General features: G+C 35.5%; 1 protein-coding gene across 39 annotated transcripts in view; it reads right to left on the bottom strand.

The window, feature by feature from the left end:
* Window positions 1–10,102: 10,102 nt before the first annotated feature.
* PTPRD (protein tyrosine phosphatase receptor type D) overlaps window positions 10,103–23,758 on the bottom strand; it is a 466,133-nt gene continuing 452,477 nt past the window's right edge. For all 39 annotated transcript variants that reach the window (XM_061365082.1, XM_061365081.1, XM_061365083.1 and 36 more), the window contains 5 exons: window positions 22,677–22,803; window positions 21,967–22,092; window positions 17,517–17,671; window positions 13,212–13,347; window positions 10,103–10,821 (listed from right to left, as the gene is read on the bottom strand). In XM_061365082.1, coding sequence (XP_061221066.1) covers window positions 10,753–10,821; window positions 13,212–13,347; window positions 17,517–17,671; window positions 21,967–22,092; window positions 22,677–22,803 — 613 coding nt within the window. In that variant the 3' untranslated portion in view covers window positions 10,103–10,752. The remainder of the gene's footprint in view (window positions 10,822–13,211; window positions 13,348–17,516; window positions 17,672–21,966; window positions 22,093–22,676; window positions 22,804–23,758) is intronic.

Here is a 23,758-nt window from a genome sequence, read left to right as displayed (position 1 = left end):
ATCTTTCACTGAAAGATGTATCTGGCTCGATTAAATTTACATACTCACACTATTGGATGGAGCTGGAAACTAGAATGGAGGACCAGCTACTTTGAGAATGATTCTGCTTGAGTCCTGGTTTGAGTTATAGCTGCACTTTTATTTCATTAGATGTCCTATCCTTCAACATGTAAAATAGTCTTAGTGCCAGATATATATGAAATTAGCTGGCAGTTGACTATAGTCTTGTAGAAACTTCAATGTTAACTTAAAATACTGAGTAGTTTGTGGTATTGCATAATTGGTATTGCATAAGTATGCCAATATTGCACACTCTGCAGGCACAAAATATTATATCACAGGACTGTTAAAGAACTGTTAGGGACTCTGAGGTACAAAGATACAATATGGAAGAGAAGGGTGAGAAGCCTGTCATAATTCTATAATGAGTGAAGCCTTGCGTTTATGAGATCCCCCAGCTCTGCCATGGAGAGCAGGTCTACCACATGGTTCTGTAATGTCTTTAGTGTCTGACTCATGGGACACTTAAGTGATTCAGCAGCCACTGTATACCCCATACAGGATCAGAAAACACTCAGCTTCTGCTTCATGGGAAATTCTATAACATCAATATTTCTTCTTACGTCTTCTGCCCTTTTTAATCTAGTGGAAGTTACATGTCTTTTGGAATAAGTTATCTATTTGCAGTATGTTGATGCAGGTCAAAGGACAAAGCTTTCATTAACTTTTTGAAACCTCTTCATGTTAAGGATTTCCATAAAGACATCAAGTTATCTGCTTCAAAGCTTCCTCCTCAACTTGCTTTTATTCCAGGTACTGAAAGCTGATAATTAACCAGTGCTAATCTGAAAAGAAGTTACTATCTTTTTCTCCCCCAGTCTTAGTGTCATCAAGCTAAGGCTGTCTTTTGTTACTTACCTTTCTTGTCTTCTCTCTGTGATAAAATAACTTGGCTTAAGAATAGTTTTAACATCATATTACACTGATAGAGATACGGAGGTACTTTTTTTTTCAAAGCTTGTGCCTAAATTCAGTTTAATTGTCCTTCCATTATATGAGAATTCGCCTGAGCTTTTTGACCCTGAATTTATATTTCTTGATTCTCTAGCATTCAATGAAACATGAATTCAATAAAAACTTTTATGTTATTTTATAGTGATCAATGTAGGTTTATGCTTAATAAACAACTAAAATCTTTGCCAAAATGAAATTTTGGTCAACACAGCCAAACCACATTGATATTAATCTGCCCTTTAGAAATATTAAAAGGGAGGTGAGGTCAAAATATGATCCATACCATAAAGTGATCAACAACTACGATGTCAGCGACTACAAAAAATGCATGGCATCAACATAGTTTATCTCTCTCTTTGGAGACTGCTTCTCCCTGCGGGGGGGGGCCCCCCCCCAGTAATTAACTATATGATTCTTCTATGAGCAAATTACTTACAAGCATAAGTTTCCTCATAACATGACTGAGCATTTTACATTTCATTTGATAAAACACTTCAAAAACCCTAAAAAGAAAAAACAGATCTAACCTTTAATTGTGTAATACCTTGTGTAGAAAAACAGACTATGTACATATGAAAGAACGTAACTCTCAGCATGTAATTAGCCTCTTAGCACTTTCAGAATTTACCCTACCAATTATAAAATTAACACAATTACACCAAATATTCTTTACTTGCTTAAAAACATTAATTTTGTAATCAGGCAAAGGAATATGTCCAGCTGGGTCCTCAGAAGACACTGGAAAAAAATATTAATGAAATGAAAACAATGCTAAGGAATAAATAAACTGTATTTCAAATTCCAGTCAATCTCTATGATTTCACTTAGAGTACTCTTAATTTTAGAGAGTAAAAATCCTGTCTGCACATGGAGCACCTATGTCTATTTTCCATTTCATATAAAGAGTACGTGTATTAAGTGATTCAGATGAAAAAAAAATCCTACACCGATTTTTTTCATGCAGTCTTAGAAAAATTACCAAACAGCAGATATTTACCAATTCTTTTTTTGTTGGATATATTACTTATTTGACAATACTTAGCTAAAATCTTATGAATAGTTAAAAACAGAAAAAGAAAATATTTTCTCTGGACTTGATCCATCAGCTGATGTCCTTCTTACATTAGGGGCCACAGACCTGAGTGCACTATTCCAGGTAGGAGCATCACAAGGGCAGAACAGAGGGTTCGTTTTCAGACTTGTACTTTTTTCTGTAGAATTTGTAGAAAATTACATTCAGTCAATGAGTGTTGGTAGTGTTTATGTATTTGTTGCACTGTTTATCCCTCACACCTTACTATCTACGATTTCTAGAAAGTAACATTGTTTCCCATTGTGTTATCTATGGTCTTGACCACTATATTCTTTTTCCTGCTCCTTCACTGTGTGCAGAAAAAGCTTCTCTGCAATTGGACCCTCAGAAGCATCAGTTTCAGTTTCTGGCCAACATCAGCCTTGGAAGTAACATCTGATAATAAAAATCAGTAACCAAACAAATGTTGTGGGTTAACCCCGGCCAGCAGTCAACCTTCACACAGCCATTTGCTCATTGCACCCCTCAGTGGGATGGGGAGAGAATCAGATGGGTGAAAATTAGAAAAATGGATTGAGATAAAGACAATTTAACAGGTAAAATGGGAGCCGCATGCACGAAGCAAAATATAGAATCAATTAATTGCTTCCCATCAGCAGATGTTTAGCCCTTTCCAGGAAAGTAGGGAATAACATGTAATGGTTACTTGGCAAGACAAGCATCATAACTCCAAGCATTTCCACTTCCTTCTGCTTTCCTCAACTTTTTAGTGTTGAGCATAAAGTCATATGGTCTGGGATTCCCTTTGGTCAGCTGTCCCAGCTGTGTCCCCTCCCATCTTCTTGTGTGACTCCAGTCTATTTGCTGGTTAGGCAGAGTGAGGAAAAGAAATGTCCTTGACACTGTGTAAGCACTGCTCAGCTGTGAACAAAACATAGAGCTTCTATGAAGAAAATAAACTTGATCCCAGCCCCCCGCCGCCCCCCCCCCCCCCTTATAGGTATTGATTGTCAGTAAAAGCAAATATTGCATTAAAAAAAAAACAAACCCAAACACCTGAAATGCAAAACCCCCTGACCAACCTAACTCAACCCACTCCCAAAGTATGGCTTGGAATATTATGCTATTTCCCATACCTGTATTAGAACTAAATAGAAGTCCATGTTTTTCCTCTTCTTTATCCAAGAGAAAGCTCTACTTCATCATTCTGAAAGGCTGCTCTGTTGCTTACTCATTATGTAAGATCTATGCTGCAACCTCATTCTACAATGGCTAAGAATGATTTTGCAGCCAAATATATTGCTCCTTCTAGACTAAGTAGTTTGTGTTATAGTTTTTCATTCCAGTTTTCTGCATGGTACTGTAAGCTGGGTATCAATTATCTAACAAAGTCGGGGACTAAACTCTGACGGAAACAGTCAAAGAACAATTATCAGCATTTGATGAAAAGCGAATACAAAACTTTTACAGAGGGAATGGAATAAAAGGAGTTCAAACATAGGGCACAAATGTGTGAAATGTTTGCAAAATATTCTTTGGAAGAGTGTACCATTGAGAGGATGTTGCATTAACTTGCTAAACATTTTATGTGTATAGAACAGAAGTACATGGTCTTACTTTTGTCAGTGGAGGACTGCTGTTTTGCCAGATCTATGTTTAATGGACTACCCAGTAGTCAACACTAGTTCCTATTTTTTGCAGGTTTTGGTGCGCTTACTAGGAATTACCAGTGTCTGAACAATGCCTTGTAGTGGTAGTGCTAGCTGGCTGGCTTGGCTATAGAGTCAGTGATGACACTGATTTGACTCATGAACTCAGAAATGTTCTACAGCCTCTAGATAATGTTTTTTCTTTTGCTGAATGGACAAGAACTTGTGTGTTTGTGAAGTGCCTACCACTGTAGAATGCTGAGCTAATTCAAATCCTTTAGAACCTGATAGATTTCTAGAGCAAACTGGATTTTTGAAGACCAAAAGTATAATAATCCTCATGTATTTTCAAGTAATTTCTTCCAATGAAGAAACTCTTACAGTCTGTTCTTTGTTTTTATGTATGAGAGAAGGAAAGGCATTTCCAGGCAGTTTTGATTTTTAAGATTTATATTCTAGATCCAATAAGGCTGTTGAATATATAATGAACTGCTTTTATTGGCAATGAAAGGTTGTTTGCTTGTTCCTGCTACAACATTAAAGACTTCTGCTGTCAGAAGCAAGCTGAATGCATTTGGGGTTCAAAAGCATCCTATTTATAGTCTATATGCAAAATGATCTCTATTCATTACAATGTCTCATTTGCAGGTTATCATTCTGCTTTCCTCTGAAAGCTAGTTGGCAGATGTTTCCTCCCATTTTGACTCATTGCATTAGTAATAGAAAAATATTCTGCACCCTACTATGGTACCCTTCATAAGCAGAACTGGAGGACAGAATCAGCTTGTTTAAAACATGCATGACAGTGTAAAGAGAATATTCTCTTGACTATAACTACATTATTCAAATATTTCATTTTTGAATAAAATAACTTTCAAATAACTTTCCAAATAGTTGCAGTCAGTAGCACAGAAGTAATATTCCCTCCTTAAAAATAAAACAAAATAAAATAGAAAAAATAAAACCAATAAAATAGAAACCCAAATAAAATCAAAACAAAATAAAAAATTGCCACAGGTCTTAAAATAAGAATTTCCTACAGCTATGTTGCCTCATACCCTATCAGAGTTTCATTTCCTCATGCAGAATGACAGGATGAAAAAAAGTACTAATATTTTATACTTCTGAAACTGCTAAAGATATTATTAGACAGTGCAAGTAATATTGACACCATTTGGCACCTTTCATGGGCCAATTTGATCCAGTGCTATTGTTGAAATTTGATTGTCTGAAAATGTTAAATTTCAAGGTTTAAAAATGCAAAGTGATTTCATAGAATTAAGCAACTCCACAAGCAAGATAGATGGTTTTAGTTTTGTTTGGGTCTTTTTTTCCATGTTGTTTTATGGAAGAGGAAGTCATTTATCACTCATAGGTTGGCTTACACATCTGCAAATTTGATGGTTGTTTTCAGCTAAATTTCATAGTCTGTGAAAAATAATTAAAGATCATTCTGCTCATAAAGCTGGTTAAGATCTTGGGAAACTAACTAACTAAATAAATAAAGCGTGTTCACATCTGAAACAGATGTAAGGACTTGAGGACTCAGCTATTCCTGTGAACATAATTCTGTCCCTTTCTTAACCAGTGGTGGCTGTAATGTTCTTTAGGTTTCACTGGGTACTGATCTGTTGGATACTGACCTTTTCTGGACACTATGGTTAGTGAATAATTTCTTTCAATATATTCTTTATCTGTACTTTTTTCAAGACTTTGTTTATATCTTTACCAGTAGCTCATTTTTGTCCTAAGCTCACGCAGACTGGGAAAAGTGGGTAATAGTAGAAAAAATAGAAACCACATATGGAAATCCTCTGTTGCTGTAGATTCTGGGAACTAGATTCTGGGAATCTGGAAATTTGGTCTAAGTGTTTGCATAAAAGATGAAACGGGTATTGTTTTAAAGTCTGCGGTTACTGTTTTGCCTTGAGATGGGTTACTTTTTTATCTCAGCAGCATATGTTAACTTCGATGATCTCAAAGTATGTTGACATAAAAATATTCTGTTCTGTGTGAAGGAAGCATGAATTAGGACTAGTTTTGTTAAAGCTCATTAACTTAAAATGTCTGAACCCGTACATAGCCAAATCTTTTCGTCAATATTAATTTTCACACTTTATTTTTGCTCATGCTAGATGCACAGAACAGGTAAGTCCAAAGAAGGCAATGATGACATTAAATGGCACAATCTAAAGCCACTCAGATAGTTAAAGAAACCCTTACATAACAGCTTTATAACACCTTGCACCATCTATGCAAAAAAGGTTCAAGCCAAAGGCAGCCTGCAAAGCAGTAATTGTAAAATTCCCAGAAGTCAGTTGAAAAACATTAATAAGAATACCAAGGCTTCACATTTACACTATTATCACCACATTATTGTGGTAGTTAGGCTAAGAACAACACAAGTTCTTAGAAAGTGTCTAATTTTTATGTCTTTTCATATCTTTCAGCATAGAGAATTCTTTATTACCACGTACTTAATACTAATCCCTAATAGATCGTGTTCCCTTACTAAAAAGCAATCCTGGAGACAGAACCTGCCCTCTTTCAAAACAAGCAGAGTAAGACTCTTTTATGGTTTCCTTGACTATAGGTTGCCATGACATGCCCCTTGTAACTTGCCTCAATACACTCAGTATGTTCCCCTGAAACTCTGTCAGTGTTTGAAAACAGTTGCACAGTATTTGCTTCACAGACCCACATTTGCACTCGCTGCACATGCAGTGCACAGCAGCCATCAGTCAAAAATCTGTCATGACTGCTTGCCACTATTTCAGTAGCTGAATTCTGACCAGTGACTTAGGATTTACTCCAGAACTTGCCAACTCTACAGGACTGAAAAATTCACAGTTTGTACCAAATGTGTAGATACTTTGTCCTCTTTGGATTGCACCTATGAATGGACAGAGTTCTATTTTCTCAGTGTAATGATACATTTCTAAAGAACAAGAGGGAATCCCTGAGGCATCTAAAGTGTGACAATTTCAATTAAATTCATACAAAGCTATGGGAACTTATGCAAAGAGTTTGCCCATGCTGGCCCAAAATTTCCTGCTGAAGACGATACACATTTGCTAAACTAAGAATGCATTTTCCACTGTCCAGTTGATAGTTAAGAAGATTAATGACTGCTTTGTAGTTCCAATTAAACTCCTTTATCATCAAGAGGAACCAAACAAGTTTTGATTTCAAAAGTACTGCTTAAGAAAGAAGACCAGGGCTGCATAACACTGACATTTTATTAGAATTCATTTGTAACAAATGGAACTTGTGTCAGCAAAGAACTGATTTTCATACAGACTTTCTTTCGCCACCAATGTAACGAAGTAAGAAAATAAAAAGCACGCCTTTCATTCTGTAAAACATTTACGCGTACTACTAATTAGAGGTAATTGTATCTTTTTTAACAAGCCATTTTACAAGGTAATTTTTAAATTTCTTTTAGTCTATGCATCCAAAACAAGAGCAAAGAACACATTTTTTTATTATCTTTGTAAAGACACTCCAAGCTTGAATGGCAAAGCCACATAACAGATGGTTATGATGAGACCTGCAGCCTTCTGATATCTGTGGAGTATCAGGGCCCAAAAAAAAAAAAAAAAAAAAAAAAAAAGAAAAAAAAAAGAAAGAAAAAAGAAAAAACCTAATAAAACTAAAGAAAAAAAGGAGAGAATAAAAGGAAAAAAAAGCAGTTGTATTTTTTTTTTCCTTTTTACATGTTCTGTGTCTTTTAGTTATACGTAAGTGGATTTTAGAAGCAGTTTCTTACAGATGGATTCAAGTTGTAACATTATTGGGTGTAGAATCAATAGGGCAGTGCATAGTACAAAGGTACATATAGAAAGTGCAAATCTCCCTAGAGGGCCATTCCTTCCTCCAGCCATTTTCTCTACTACCTAACCACTCAATTTTTTAAAAAAGAGCTAAATTAAACTTCTGTATAAATCATTTTTATATATTTTGTGGGTTTTTTTCTCCATTGCAACTAATTATAAAATTAGACATAACTACACATATAAACAGCAATAAATAACAGCACCATACTGGTTATGCTGATGAAACCATTTTTAAGCTTGAAAATGTATGATGTATGTAAAAAAAAGATGCTCACTATCCAAATTAATTGTAGAATGACTATATAAAAAAAAAAAAGTGGAATGCACATCAGTGATGCTAACATTTATCCTAAGAAACGTAACTAAAATGAATATTTAGTGTACAACAGTTTTCCTCAGAAATTGGATCTGCCTTTTTTTTAACTCCCTCATTTTCTTTGGGGCTTGCATGATAGTCTGCTAGGGAGAACATACTGATCACTTTACAGATTCAGTGTGCAATAATCTTCCCTAGTCTATGTTTTCAAAATGATGCTTTTTGATTATCTTGTTTTTCTGATCCTCTACATTTGAGCTGAAGAACACGACCATATGACGTAGCCTGGGCACTTCAATAGTTATTTTAAAATATAAATCAAGGAAGAAGAAGAAAATAAATATAGTGCACATTCTTCTCTGTTTCAGGTGTAAGTTAGAGAATCTCATTCTGAGGTAGCCTTCTATAACACTTCTATTCCATATATATATATATGTTTATGTTTTTGTTTTGATTTTTTTTTTCTTTACAAAAGTACTCAAATGCAATGCTTGCTGAAATTTGGTCTTTCATATTTTCCTCTCTGCTAGTACTAGGAAAAGTTGAAAAAGAAGAAAAGCTGAGGTCACATTGACAAGCCATAAAAATGCTCCTATTTGAAACCCCAAGGAAAGAATTCTTTTGATACTCATGTACTGACAATGGCAGGAGGCATGATGGAAAACAGGGTTAATGTAAATGGCATCCTATTAAAATCCTCAAAAAGTACTTTGTGGTGTTCACAGAATTTTCTTTGTTCCCTGGAAGAAAGCTACAGTCATTCTGAAATATATTCTGTGGGATCAGTCTAGGTAGCCTTAAGTGAACCCTCCCACTGAAAGCAATTGCTTGACTTTAACGATCTGATGACACAAACAAATGAGCAGGACTTGGCCCAAAATTTAAAAAAAGAAAAAAAAAAAAGCATAAGCACTGCTGATGTCAACTACTGCTACATCTCTGCAACGATAACACTATAACCAGCAACACAGCGGGTTTGAAAAGCCAACGAGAAATATATTTTTAATTTGTGGGCTCATCTGTTATTGGAAATATGGAAAGATAAAGGGCCTTGACTACCTATGTATTTTGGGTTATCATTTATTACCATCCATACTTGATTAGAAACTGGAAATTCATATTTTTCAAAATTGTCTGATACATGTATTAAAATGTTTGAAAAATAACAAAGATATGAACAAACTGAACTAAACACAAATGAAGGCTAACCTAAAGAAATGCTATTCAAAATAGGCATCAAATATAAGGCACTCTAAATGTAAAATTAAAATGAAACCCAGCATCCCCAACCAATGCTGTATGCCACAAAACATTTGATTTCACAGAGCAATGTGTGTTTGGCTTTGCCCTGTTAAATACGATAAATGTAAATTATATAGCGCACACTATAGACAGTATACTATTGAATACAGTTTTAAAACATCTTAATACCTAGTATATTACAACATTCTCCCCTCCTAAAGGGATATGCACTGACCTTTCCCACATGCACACCTCTTACATTTTATAATATGATTTCTTATTGCACTATAGTGTTACAAATATTGAACTTCACTGGAAGCCTACATCACATACTCTGTGTGTGTGTGCATGTGTATGTGTGCATGTGTGTGTGTGTTCAAGTGGCAATGTGGATAGAAATATTATTTGGGATAGAGATGATGGTCAAATATCAATGATGTGCATTCCTTGCTTCCCTTTGAAACAGAAGTTTATGGACCTTGGAAATGCAGAGATGATAAAATAGTAGTTTAGTACAATTGCAGTATACTGGAAAAAAATCCCAATGCATTGATAAATCTAGGTATGTAAAAACTGAAATGTATGTGTGTGAATATCTACCTTTCTGTATCTCTGTAACTACACAGAGATTTAAACAAAGCTAGGCAGAAATAGATACATATATATATATAGAAAGAGAGGGTGTGGGTGTGCATGTGTGTGCATGTGTGTGTGTTAGCAGCATCTTTATACTTTGCGCCTCCCTGTTGATTCCAAAGGAAACCAAAAAGCCCCAATTTGATTTAACTGATTACAATTAATATTTTCTTAAAGCAAAATAAAACAAACAAAACTGTAAAAGTAATATCTAACAAAACTGTGGTACTGTAGATAAATATAGGACTGCACAAAAATGTGCACATTTTCAAAGTGTTTAACATTTCTACAGCACAATATTACAGGTTACAATTCTACAGCTTAAAAAAAATCTACAGTTTTTAAACAAAAAGATTAAAAGTTACGCAACCCTTTCTTTAATTCACTTCATTGAATGATAAACTCTTGTTAAAAAAAGGAAAAAGTTTACACAGTTAAAAATGAAGCACAGGTCAGCAGTATCTTTACAATACTAAAAAACTAAATCAAGGACTTTCTTTTTAAACATTCCCACATTTTCCCTAAAGTGTTATGATGAGCAGTATGATGGGAAGGGGTGATGTTGAAGTAAAGAGTCCAGTTCCTTTGAAAAGCCAGGACCTGCACTGATCTGCAGTTCTCAAAATTCCTCTTTGCAACAGCATAAAATCCTGAACAAGATGATTTTCTTTCTGATTAATTTCCTCTTCCCTTTAACTTCAACCAAAGTCGAACCCTTGAGGTATCTGTAAATGAGATCCTTCAGACGCCTCAGTGGTCAGGATTCTTTTGTTATGGTTAGGTTATTAAACTGTGAATTCTTGGTCCACATGGAATAGTTTGTTGTTGTTGTTGGGCTTTTTTGTTGTTGTTTTAAGTATCCCCGCTTTTTTTTTTCTTTTTTAATTTTTTAATTAATTAATTTTATATATCCCCAAAAATTGCTCCTTAGCTAAGAGTTTAGAAGTACTTCTAAAGCACATTGTATGGCTCAGAAGCGGCTCTATGGATCTTAAAGGGCCTGCAATAAAAATCCACGATGGGCTTTTATGTTGCATAGTGATCAAAGCTGCCCAAATATTCCAGTGCGGCTCGATAGCAGAACTGGTATTGATCCTGGAAAAAGAAAGATAGACAACAAAAGCATCAAAAAGCCAGCTTGTTGGTTGGTTTCTATTTTCTTTCAGCTAAGAGTGAACACTTTGCTGCTACAGACAAATATACCACAGAGGCTTGTGCAGTTCAGCAATACTCTCTTGCTGACACCAACAGAAAACCAACCAGTTACACCAGATGAAGACACACTCATTTAATGCAGTAACATTTTCCACAGAATGCAGCTTCTTTCTGTGCAGAGACTACAAATCCCTATACTGACCATTTTGTTATTTCTGGATTAATATAACATCAGCATAAAGCTTTCGTGTTATGGGAGCATGCTAAAATGCTTTCCCCCCACATATTTAGGTAGCAACATATCCAATAAACTGAATAGCAAATACAATGTACTAAGTGGCAAAATCCATCACAGCCTTAAAATGGCATGCTGTATGGAAAACCACCAGGTTAAAAATGATGTTAAGGAAGCAAATGGAATCCCAGACTTCCAGTAATACAGACTTTTATGAACATGCGAAAATATCTTAGCCTGTGCCAAGAAAAAGGCCTAAGAGACAAATACACAGCTAAGACACCTTATTTACATGAAACACACTGCATTTCAACCTACACCTAGAAGCAGAGAAAAGTTCAGTGTGGTAAGACATTTGCTTACACCCCTGGTGAATTCAACACTTGGTATTTTGTGCTATTCCCACCCCCACCAGTAGTCCTTTTGCACATTTATGTAATATTGCATGCAAAAATGGCACTTCTGTGTACTCGTTTTCAACTGCTGTTTAGGGTATAAGCATTAAAAGAGAAAAAGAAAAAAACTGAAAATAAATTGCCCCTGAAATCCACCCAAAATATCAGGAAGCCCTACTTATTTATCTGAAAGTGTTATGTGGTAATCCTACAAGGGTCATACTTGTTAAGATTATAATTAAAATTCTTTCAGAGACCATGAAACACATTGGATATTTGCTTCAATGTAGCGACATGACCGCTAATAGTTCTTTTCTGCTTCCTGTTGGAACAGTGTTGAATGCATTAGATATATGCATAAATTTTAAGTGTATGTGTGGTCCACGTGGAATTCAAGTGCTTTGTTTAGTAAGGATTAGATTTCCTGGCAGTTTATATTACCAAATGACAGACTTGTTTTCTACAGAATCCTGAAAGAAATCGGTACACAACACTTCTATTTTCAGCAGGGGGATGAAAGGTAGCACATGCAGGTAAGTCAAAGTAGTAGTAGAGAGAATATATTGTGTAGCTGAACTCTGTCAGGTAGGGTCCAAGTCGCACAGATTTTCTGTTACTGTAGCTATTTCTTGGAACAAAACTAACGAAAGCAGTCATTTTTCATTTTGCTTATCAAGGAGAATGATGGTAATTGAAAATAAATGGAATTAACTCTTCAGTTTGGTCACAGCAATTTACTTGGCTAACTGACAAGATTAAAAATAAGTATCTTTATTTTTCATATACTTTATTTTATGAAGCTGCCTTCTTGAAAGACTACCCATGTTTTATATAGCAAGCTTAATTTTCTTGTGGAAAATGGCAAAATGTGGGGAACCATTTTAGATTTCACAGACTTGTCATCTAAAGGCTAGTGTCAATCAAATTATACTTAATTAGTGTATGACCTAAAATGTTTCGCTTCTCCTGTCCTTCTGCTTGCTTTCCTAACCTGTTTGCTCTGGCTTAATTCAAGCCTCCTATTCAGAAATTTAAGTAGACATTAAGCACAATTGGAAACATTTAAGTATTCTTTATGACATGACACAGTTCCAAGCATTCAGGCACCAAAAAAGCAGTTGATACTGCTTAATCCTCTCCTTATTTTTCGAAGGCATTCTTGTTAGCATAGAAATTGCTTACACTATGGTTTTCCTGAATGTTGAGTTTACCATTATAATTTTCAGACCAAAGAGCCACTTACTTGATGACACAAAGTAAGGAACCTATTTAAATAATGGTGCCAGTCTGAAGCTGTGAACACCACTTTGCTCTCACAACAAAAAAAAAAACCAACAAAACAAACAGTGGATTCACCTGCAGAAATAATTTACCTCCTTCTTTATTACCACATATTTGTCAGGAAACAAAGGTTCAAATAAAAATAGGTAAACCTTATAAAAGTATTGTTTTCCTTAACTACCACAATTTATGATCCACTCCTGACATAATCTTTTTTTTTCCACAGCCTGGAGTATCTACTGCTTTAACAGGAAATAGTCATTGTGGTACCTTTATGCCAGATTTTAGACTGTAGTCATACAGTCACTTAAGATACAAATGTAAGCACATTTTATACAGTCTCTTATATGTGAATTCTTTGGCTGTGGAAATATCCCCTCTTTTCCATCAACACTGTATATGGACACTGTTTTGCTCACCTCTGTCTGTACCATGGCTGGCCGCTGCGTCCTTAACATTTTGACAGTCTGGAAGATATCTACAACACCTTCATATCTCATTCTTTCTAACACAATGCTCAGAGTTATGAATACTCCAGTCCTTCCAACACCCGCACTATTGCAATAAAAGAAGGAAGAAAAAAGTAAGGAAAAAAGTAATGTTAATTGATAGTTAATGCTGAAAGAATTGGCTGCTTGGCTTTCAAATTATCTGTGGTTACAACACACCATAGGTATACAGATTTCCATATGAGGAAAGGCTCAGAAAGCAAAATTCCACAGCAAACTACCACACTGCATTCGGAAGAATAACTGTGCTCAAGCAAACTTCACATGCTACTAAATACTTCCTGACTCTCCAGTCTTCATTGCAAAATGACTTTAGTTTATTCATCTAGATATACAGCAATCAGTCACGGTGAAGGAAAATAAGAATGTTTGTTGCCAATAACTTAAGCTGGAATTGACAAAAGTAAAAGAAGCCAAAATGTATTTTACTTGCTTTACTTTAGCTCATTCACATATATGCTGTCTTTTACACATCTTCAGTGTGCCAGACCTTCTACATTGAGTTAGAAATAGTCGATGGATTCTCAATTAATGTTGAAATTGTTCATACACATTACAATTGAAGTAATAAATACAGAAATCACTTAAGACGCAGCTTTTATTAAAGTCTGGGGGTGTGGATATTTAGTTTTCCACTACTGTTTTGTACACCATGTCTGTCTACAAAAATGTGAAATATCTTCTTTGAATATATGGCTTGTTTGTGTTCTCTTCTGGCTTGGGTTTCTGTTATTAGCTAAATACCCCTAGGAACGGATAGAAATTCCTGTAATCGATAGCACCAATAGTTCTCAGTTATTGAAATTAAACAATTACTTAATTCATGAGGACAACTCTTGGACAAAGAGACAAGTAACTACACAGAAAAAAAGATTTCCCATGTCTGTACTTCTATGGATGGAAATTAAGCACCCCAACATCTCACTGTGGATGCTAATAATTTCATAAGGTTTTCTCCAGTCAGATAGACATGGGAAGCTGGAGATTTATAAGATATATTCAGCAGACAGGCTAGTGAAGAATATGAACAGCTCAGAAAGAGTGAAAAACTGAACATTGAGAAGGACTATGACAGAGATCCAGTGAATTCATAAGACTAGTGCAGAAATTGAATGCCCAAATTGTCTGATGGTATTTTAGTTTTTGGTCTAGATCGGTGTACTTGTAGGGCTATTAAATCTATGTGATTAGATTTAGTAGTTTTGCATAACCTGTGTGCCTTGGGAGAGCTGAAGCCAAAGGACAGTTGAGACACAATACGACAAAATATCATGCTGACAGTGCTGGTTTACCTATATGTGATGACAATGGTTCTGGACACCTAGAGGGACTGAAGACTGGAGTGTAAGGTCTCCTTTCCCTGATGTGGTAAATTAGAAAGCTAATATTCAAGAAATATACTGAAAAAAATAGCACTAGAATCTAGCTGGACTTTGTGTGATCTAAGCCTGACAACAGTGTGATCTAAGCCAAGCAGCTGAGAAAGAGACTAGCAAGTAATAGCAGATTGCCATTTTCTGCTCCTGTTGAATAGGTCAAAGATATAAAAAAAAAGGTATAATTTTCTATTTTGTGTGAGGACTTCTAGGCTCACACTTTAGTTAATCACTTAAAAAAAACCTACTCAAAACTCTTTAATTCAGCAAAAAGAGGGAAATGTTCTGTCTTGGGTTCATAAGATCAGAAAGTATCTGGAGAAGCCACTTAATGAGGAAGGCAGACAAACATGGAAAGTCCTCAGTGCTTGCAAATCCATCAAATGTAGTATTTTAATAAAGTCTGTAGGAAACTGACCCTGTTCCTCTGAAAGTGGCAAGGATGTTTTAGCATTGCACAAATTCCTATTAGAAGACGCTTCGGATTTCTGAAGAGTGATGGAAGTCCACATTGCTAACAACAAAACGATGAGCTGATTTCAAAGCCAAAAACCAAACTGAGTTCTACCACAACATTTAACAAAGCAATGCAACATACGTTTTAAAGATCCTGAATTCAGAAAGTACTGAAGGCACTATTTCAGGTTATAGTACAAATCACTGAAGTTTAAACAGTTAGAAACCAAAGCTAAGATGCTTTAATGAGCCATAAGAAAGTACTGATGGTTTTGCAAGAGAGAAAAGTTTATTGTTAAAAAGTAATCTTGAATGCATGCTGGGAAAGGGTGGTCTTTCTTACTCACCAGCTAAAAGCTGGAATAAAAAGACTATAAATATCCAAAACCGGTTGAAGTGAAAATTTTGCTTCAAGGTAAATGCTCTTTTACCTATTTTTTAATTAACTGACTGATGAGGTTAGATATTTTTAAATTGTGACACACTGATCTGTTTGTAAAAATGACAGAAAAGGAGAACATTTTAGAATTGTGGGTGGCAGGGGTTTACTGTATAACAGAATGGAAATCTGTAAAAAATGTGTACAGCGGGAAGGAGACCACAGGAAAGTGACACTAGAGGAGTTTGTAATTTGAAGAATTTCTCTGTACAGGAAAAATTCTTAAAAATTCATCATGGCACAAACTGAAGACATTATTACTGTAATTCCAGAAAGATTAGGAAGTGCAGGTACCTAGGATCTTATGCTTCCTGAAAGAAACAAATAAACTTACTAATTTGCTAGGGACATTTCCTATTTATGTAAGTTGACTAACATTAAGAAAGTTAATTCACATCACCAATCGCTAAATTGTCATTAAAATGACGATAAGACATTTAAAGTTCAAACCATGATGAATTATACTGGATTTGACTTTGTTTCTACCAAAGTCAATGGCAGAAGTCTCCATAATTTCAGCATGAAAGATCACACACATTTGAAATGGAGGTATAACCTACTGAAAGCAGTATTTCATTGCAGTCACAAGCAGACAAGTTTGCATGGTACAAAGAACTTGGAAGAATACCATCACTTTGCCTTCTTATGTATGCCTCCATAAAGGCATAAATATTGCTTATTACTCCTCTGCTCTCAAAACTCATTAATGTCAGGAAGAATAAGCCTTGTTCTTGTCACAGTTGTCCTTCATTTTCCTTTGCTAAATGAATCCCAAACACTGCTCTGCAATGCTGTTCTCCTTAGCAGGCCATAAAAATTTTTAGGTACACACACAAAAAAATAGGATTCAAGTGGACCAACATACATTCTTTTGTTAGTCTTTCAGATTAGGGGGCATATGGAACTTTCTCAAAATGCACTTGTGTTTTTACAATTTCTGGTTGTTTCTAGCTTTGGAAGGACCAGAATCCCTCTCCCTCTGTACATTCACATGCTCTAGCAAACTTGTTCGTTTTGTCTTCATGTGAAGTACTGGGTCATTACTTGGCTTGCAGGAAGAATTTGGAATCTTTATCAGTATATTGCATCTCTGTTATATAAATAAAAAAGATTTCGTCTATCAAAAAAATTCAGTGTTACAAATATGAGTACCTAATATCCTAATGGAATTTATAGAAAACAATTTATTAAATAAGAGAGAGATGATAAAGATATTATTTTTGGCCATCTGCTATAGACTCTGATTATTGTAGAGAAAAAAAAAAATTACAAGAATATTAAAAAGGCCCACCCTGGATTACGCACCCTGCAAGCTGTTTTTCATCTGCATATCAACTGTAAAGGAATTAAGGGAAGTCATCGTATCAAAAAACTGGCATTACATTCTGAAGTTCGAGCTCACCAATCCAAATCTCAATGATTTTTTGATAGGAAATGTCTCTAAACACTGCTTTCTATTCCATTCCCTTTCTTGAGCAAGTTACCATTTTTATTTGTCTCATCTTCGTTGCTATGAATGTGCTACTGAAGTGAAACTAGCTTGTTTATAGGTAGTAATTCCCACCAACACAACAGCTATACTTCAAGTAAATAAATTAAAAAAAAAAATCAGATACACAAACTTGTGATAAGTCTCTTCTACTACTTTCTGTGTGTTGCATTGACCAGGTTGTTTGTACCCTGCACTAGAGACTATTTTAAGTGAAGAAAAAATTATGTGCTTTCACATATTTTAGAAGAATCTTTTGTGTGTATGAATTAAATACCATGGAACAGTTCCTGTTTTGCAAAGCAGTCCTATGTGTTCCTTTATATATCTATTTGATTGCATTTTCTGATGGTTCACTATGAAATTCTATTTACGTGTGCAGCTATACAGCAATCAGCAATCAAATTAGGAAAAAAAATCTGCAGATGAGTTGTTTTGAGGCTTTGTTTACTTACCTGCAATGAACAGAAATTGGTCCATCCTGACCAAATTGCTCTTTTGTCTTATGAACTTGACCTATGAAGTCAATAAATCCTTCTCCAGACTTTGGCACTCCTTGCTCTGGCCAGTCAGTGAACTGGAACTGCCTCACTGTTCGGGACTGGCCATCCTTTAACAAAAGACACAAGTAATGTACCCCAAAACCAAGTTCCAGGGCTGAAAGTCAGTCAGCCAACAACCAAAAGGACAATCACAAACAAAGGTCATTGAGAAGAGGTGGGAATGAAGACTTTTAATCACAGCACTGGCTTGTGCTTTGGACACATTGGCGCAGAAGTGCAGCTTCCATAACAATATTGCATTGATTCTGTTCTGCACTGGATAGGAGAGTTGTCTGACATTCTTCCTGTTTAAAAAGCATATCTGATACTAAAGACATAACAATCTCATCAGGTTATATGATGTTTTTAGTAAGTTAAGTTTTGATTCCTATACACTGCAAGGACACGTAGAATAAGGCCTTCAATCTGACTCTCCATTCCCTGTATGTGCCCATTTAGTACGTGGCAGGAATGAGACTGATGAGACTCATATAGCCACTGTCTTTAGTAGTGGTACTTTCTATGAGGTGGACATAACCTGTGAATAAGATGGGTCAAGAAAAGCCAGCTGTTTATAAAAGCATCCACTTCCCCTCAATCACTGTAATTTCATTCACTAACAGCTTGGACTCAGTACAAAATCAGAGGAAGGGCTTCCTGTCTCAAAACAAGCTGGCTGAAGCTGTTAATTCCCTTTGGTTAGGAATACTAAAAAGATTGTTTAAAACTGCAGGACACTACACCATGGTTATTTTCATAATGAAGGCATTGGAGGTATTAAATGCCAACTTCTGATGTATGTCTATTAAGTGTGTAAATGGTCAGGACACATAAATAGAGAAATAAAGTACAAATGGATTAAATAAATTTGTTCTGAGTTTTCAAGCTTTGTTCTTGATGATTTCGACACTGTCAAACTGTATACCTAAAACTAAAAGCATGGGCATAAAAGCATGAGCACATGAGCTACTGATGTGAATTTGTGCCTCTGGACATGTTTCCTAAGCACCCATCTTGCCATGGCTTCAAAATGGTCTAAGTGAAGCTCTTGAAAAAATGAAATTATTACAGGAGATCTACCCAAAAAAGCAACAAGTTATGGTGTAGGCAAGAAAACTAGATAGGTATGATTTCAAATATAGCCAAAGCTTTTATGTTTTCTCTGGTATTGTGGGTTTTTGCCTCCCATGTTTCAGATGAGTAAGGAAAATAGAAAATAGGTGTATGTGTGCCAGCCACTGCTCCGTAAGAAGACACATATACACTTCTCTGACTTATTTCTTGGACTTACTATCTCTTATATTCCCCCTTGACTTCTGATACAATTTAGTAGTCTATTTCTGTCGAACGTTTTTGCCCACTAAAATAAATAAATAAATAAATAAATAAATGAAGCCTGTTTGAAAACATTTACCTGGTTTTATTTCTTGTGGGCACCAAGAAAAAGAACTAAGTATTTTCTCTGAAAATGGCATTTTGTTAATGCAGACTTCTTTCAAGATGGTCCCTGTGATCCCATTTTCCCCAAAAAAGACAGAATGAAACTGCGTCCTTCAGATGGCCTTAGGCATGATATTGATTAATCAGTAAGACAAAACAATAGGTTGCTTCCCTTTAAAATAACCTCACATTCTTCTGAAGTAAAGAAAACCTTAAGACTGACTCAATTCAACATGCTGGTTAAGGAGATAGAAACTCTTCAGCAAGTTCTGACCCTGACAAGAATTATGCTAGAATAACAGTAACTTCTGAGAGATAGAAAATATAAGAAAGATGCTGCTTTACTAAGTCTACACTGTCATTGGGAAGACCACAAATTTCCATGTGCAAAACAGATTTGATGGTAAATATTTATTTTTGAGGTGTGTCTATATCAATTGTGTTGGTATATTTCATAATCATAGTAAGTTCAGTGCAAGTCTGTGAAAATTGTTCTGATCTAGTTTTAATGGGAATAGTTTCTGTTATTTAATGCAATTTAATGAGGACAGAAGTAAACTTAGTCTAATGGTAGAGTACCATAAAATCATACTGGGAACTGATCTGCAATTTCTTACACAGTTCCCTCTGCCATTGACATTATAAACAGCGCTCCTTTCTTTTAATGAAATGCTTGCCAATAGCAGTCCAAATACAAATGCCAAATTTTATTAAAATCTACTTGTGACACTTTGCACAGTTAGTTATGAAAACTTGAACTTTGAGATTCCCTGTGGAGCAGAGTGCTTTTAATGTATCATCCTATGGATTTCTTGCTCTTCACAAAGGATAGTCAATTGTCTTTTGATGAGGCTGTAGAATTTATAATAACAGTTATTATTAATATTTTAGCCTTAAATGAGACTGCTCCAACATACTGACCTTGGAATTTACAGAGAAAGTGAGTGTAAAGCAGTCAGAAGCCATAGACAGAAACAGTTACAGAGGTCAGTTTCACCTCACAAAAATTCACAGCTTTGTTTCAGGAACAGAGAGTTCCACACCAAAACAAGCTGCTGACACCTCAAAGGCAGTGTGCTTCTTTTCTTGTCCCTGGTGAATAATTTGCCTGCTTGGTTCTGCCAGAACATGGCACATTCTAACATTATGGATGGTTTTTTGAGATAGAGGGGGAGAGACTGGTTATAACCACTGCAGCATTTACTCAATAATGCAACAATTTAGCTAGATGGCCTCAACTACTGTGTGTAACAGACATAAAAGCCTAACTACAACAAAACTATAATGTACATTTTGGTAAGTTGTACCCGCTGCTTCCATTAAATTTGGGAGGAGCTATAGTTTTCCAGCACATCTAGAAAATGTAAGATGGCCCTGTCAGCTTGCCAGTGCACTGTTTAACAAAATTTGGCCCATGGATGTAAAGACATTTTTAGATTTGAGAAGCAATTATATGTGATAGCAAAACGCCGCAACAGCCACTGCTAAGGTGGACTTTTTTTTTTAAAGTAAGTGTACTAATATTAGTTCAAAAAAAAATGATTTCTGGCAAAATAAGTTATTTGACTCTTTCAGAATTTTTACTGGTTTTCTAGCTATAAGTAAACAGACTTTTGTAAATACCCTAGTTCTATAAACTCTTGAAAGGACTTTTTGGAAATACATACTGCTTGGAGATACTTCAACTACATCTGTACCTTTTTGTTATCATTGTTATTTTGTGATCTGACCTTGGTGAACTATGTCACATAAGAACTCTTCCAGCTTGAGATGGAACAGATTTTTGTATAAATGATCTACAAAAACTGTCAGCACAGTTGTCGTGGAATTGGCTTTGGCTGCCTACACTTACAAGTGTAGGTAAAGACTGATGTTAGGAGGCTGTTCACCTCCATTTTTATTAAGTACAAATAGGTTAAGGTTAGAGAAGATGTTAAGTGATATAAGGATCATGTGATCCTTACTAGACTTCAGACAGAATGAAAGCCGATGAAGTTTGTCTACAGTTTCTTCCAAGAAACACTCACCTATGTCGCATTTGCTAAATTAAAATATTCATATGCTGATTCAGTTACGGACTATACTGTCTAATTATTGCCAGCAGTACCTAATTTTACTTGAAGCTTACATTAAAAGCAGCAGTCTAGCTAACTATGAGAAAGTCTACTGTTGCGGATGCTGGCTGGCAACTCCTAGTAATCATTCATTCCTGGACAGTACATCCTGCTATTTTACTTGAGTAAATAGTATTCTACAGCTTTTACAGAAATGGAGGCTGTCAGTAATTTTTCTTTCCATGCAGACTAAAGTCGTACAAACCACAAGTCTGAGAAATGCCAAATATATATTTAAAATTTATGTGTATTTAATCTTAGATCAGTTCTCAGTTTTGAACTCAAGAATTCAGGTAAGAAATTCAGTACGAAAATGAGGATAGGGTCACAGCTGCACATATCTAGTCTGCAGATATAGACGAGTGTTGAAAATATGCTATGCCAAAAATCAAATTATTATGTGCCAAGCTTGTCAAGCTTTTCTTACAAATGCTATTTGCTGTGCATTTTTTAAATCTCAGCGTATTAACCTTCATACTCACTCAGACTAGAGGGTGGTGCAAAACAACATTTTTACAGCTGTGACAAAAAATTGCCCCCCAAAATGATCAAAGGAAAAATAAGGATAAAAAGCAAAATGGTCCTCAAATCATCTAATGCATTTTGGCATAAATAGTTATTCAGGACTACAAAGCTGTGCTGCCTAGATGCTAGATCTGAATGAAGTCAATTGTTCTTACACAATCTTGTAGAAGGTACACCCCTAGGGTTTTTCTAATAATAATTATAAAAAGAAAGGGAGAGGATAAGAAAGAGCTTGACATTATCCTTAAACTTCTGTGAACTAGTGTAATGATCTGTTAACTTACCCTTGCATCTGTAACCTTGAATTCCCTCAGAATATACTGTGGCATGTTGTACTCTGCCATTGGATCTACCACAAAATACTGATATCTGGCTGAGCGCTCTGCAGGCCAGTACTGGTGGCATTTTTCCTATAAAATAAGGAAGCAAAATACATTTCCTGTTGTTTGAGACCACTGCTATAAACTGGTATAAAACTTTTTTTACCGAGATATGTATAATACTCATGGAAAGAGCCATTAATGATAGGAACATGAATTTTGTCTTACTGTGAACATGAAGATCCATATCTAGAATAAATTTGATCTCCCTGATGACTGTACACCTGAACTTGTTTATACTTCTGCTCAGCTCCATTATTTATCACTGACAAGGGCTATCCCTAGCCTGATTTTTCCATACAGAATGGAATGTAAATCTTAATGCCATCTTCAGTTTTCTTTCTTCTTCCCTGTTGAAGCAAGTCCTCCTGTCCTCAGTCAGGACTCTATTTCTGCAACTACTAGCCGTGTCCTGAATCATCTCTATTCCCTTGACACATGGCCTGACTCAGATTTCACTTATCACATACAGCGTCATCTTGATGTAATCATGTTCAGATAGTAAACTGAACTTAAATCCTCACCTTTTCCTTCAGACATTCAAACAACAAAGAAATATTTTAATAAAAAATCAATACAACATTGTAGGAAAGGAGTATTACAGCACTACTCACTCTGCCCATTTCTCGTAGCTTAGTGAGCATGACCACAATTGTAGAATTATGCTCCCAGAGCATTCTCCAGAAGTCTTCAGTCGTTTCTGCTAAGGGACCCTGTGTAGCTATATAAGCTTTTTGTTGTCTTGTTGAAAAAAAAAAATAAAATAAAATAAAAAAAGTGAATTGATACACGTATTCTGTTTATATATAAACATTATCTAGAGGAAAAACTTATATACTATTAAAAATAAGTACATTAAAATCTTGTCATGATTGTTTAATCAAACTGTGGCTTTTTATTTTTAGAACTTCAAGAGGGAAATTACTCTGTTAATATTATGATATACGTCTTTATCATTATTATTTAAATTTTATTACAACTCTAATAGCCCAATTTTGTGTACTGTAAAAAGCACTTAAACACTTAGTTTTGTTGGTTCATTTTGTAGAAATAACTGTTTAACAATCTATTAAGTTTAGGAATTATAGCATCATACACTTTCTTTATGAACTCCTTTTCAACAGTCTGATGCCTTCAGCAAAAGTAAGGAAGGAAATTCAGGAACTGAGTGCACTGCATTTCCAGGCCTAAATATCCTACTAGTAGAAGCTACCACCAAGTTCTTAAAAGCTTCTGGATCAGCAGCTTTATAAGATGACCACTTTATGTTGTCTTGCTTCTTTCAAACAACAGAAACACCTTTGTAGGTGACAGTGAAGATGAAGGTTATTTCCAATTATGACCGAGGCTCAGCAACGACCTCTGCAGATACTCAGGTACACCTGGATTGCCTTATGGAAACTAAACTGCTTCTCTTTCATGCCTTTTTCTAGCTGCTGCTTAAATACTCAGGTACACCTGGATTGCCTTATGGAAACTAAACTGCTTCTCTTTCATGCCTTTTTCTAGCTGCTGCTTAAGTCAGCTAAGTGACTCTGTGCTGTTATGTAGATGCTGCTAGGCTATGCAACTGTTTATGTATAAAATGCTTTCTGCAGCTAGGTCTAGTCTTAATCAGTGTTTCAAGTTCACAGGTTATCACCTTGACACAGAGTGTATATCCTATACGCTATTTTTATGTATCTTTTTAAACCAA

Source organism: Neopsephotus bourkii, unplaced genomic scaffold (assembly GCF_033783945.1).
Source record: "Neopsephotus bourkii isolate Nb327-2 ecotype Australia unplaced genomic scaffold, CSIRO-AGI_Nbou_v1 NB_1273, whole genome shotgun sequence".
Classification (NCBI taxonomy): domain Eukaryota; kingdom Metazoa; phylum Chordata; class Aves; order Psittaciformes; family Psittacidae; genus Neopsephotus; species Neopsephotus bourkii.
The sequence above is the reverse complement of the archived record's forward strand: the minus strand, read 5'-3'. Positions and strand labels throughout refer to the sequence as shown.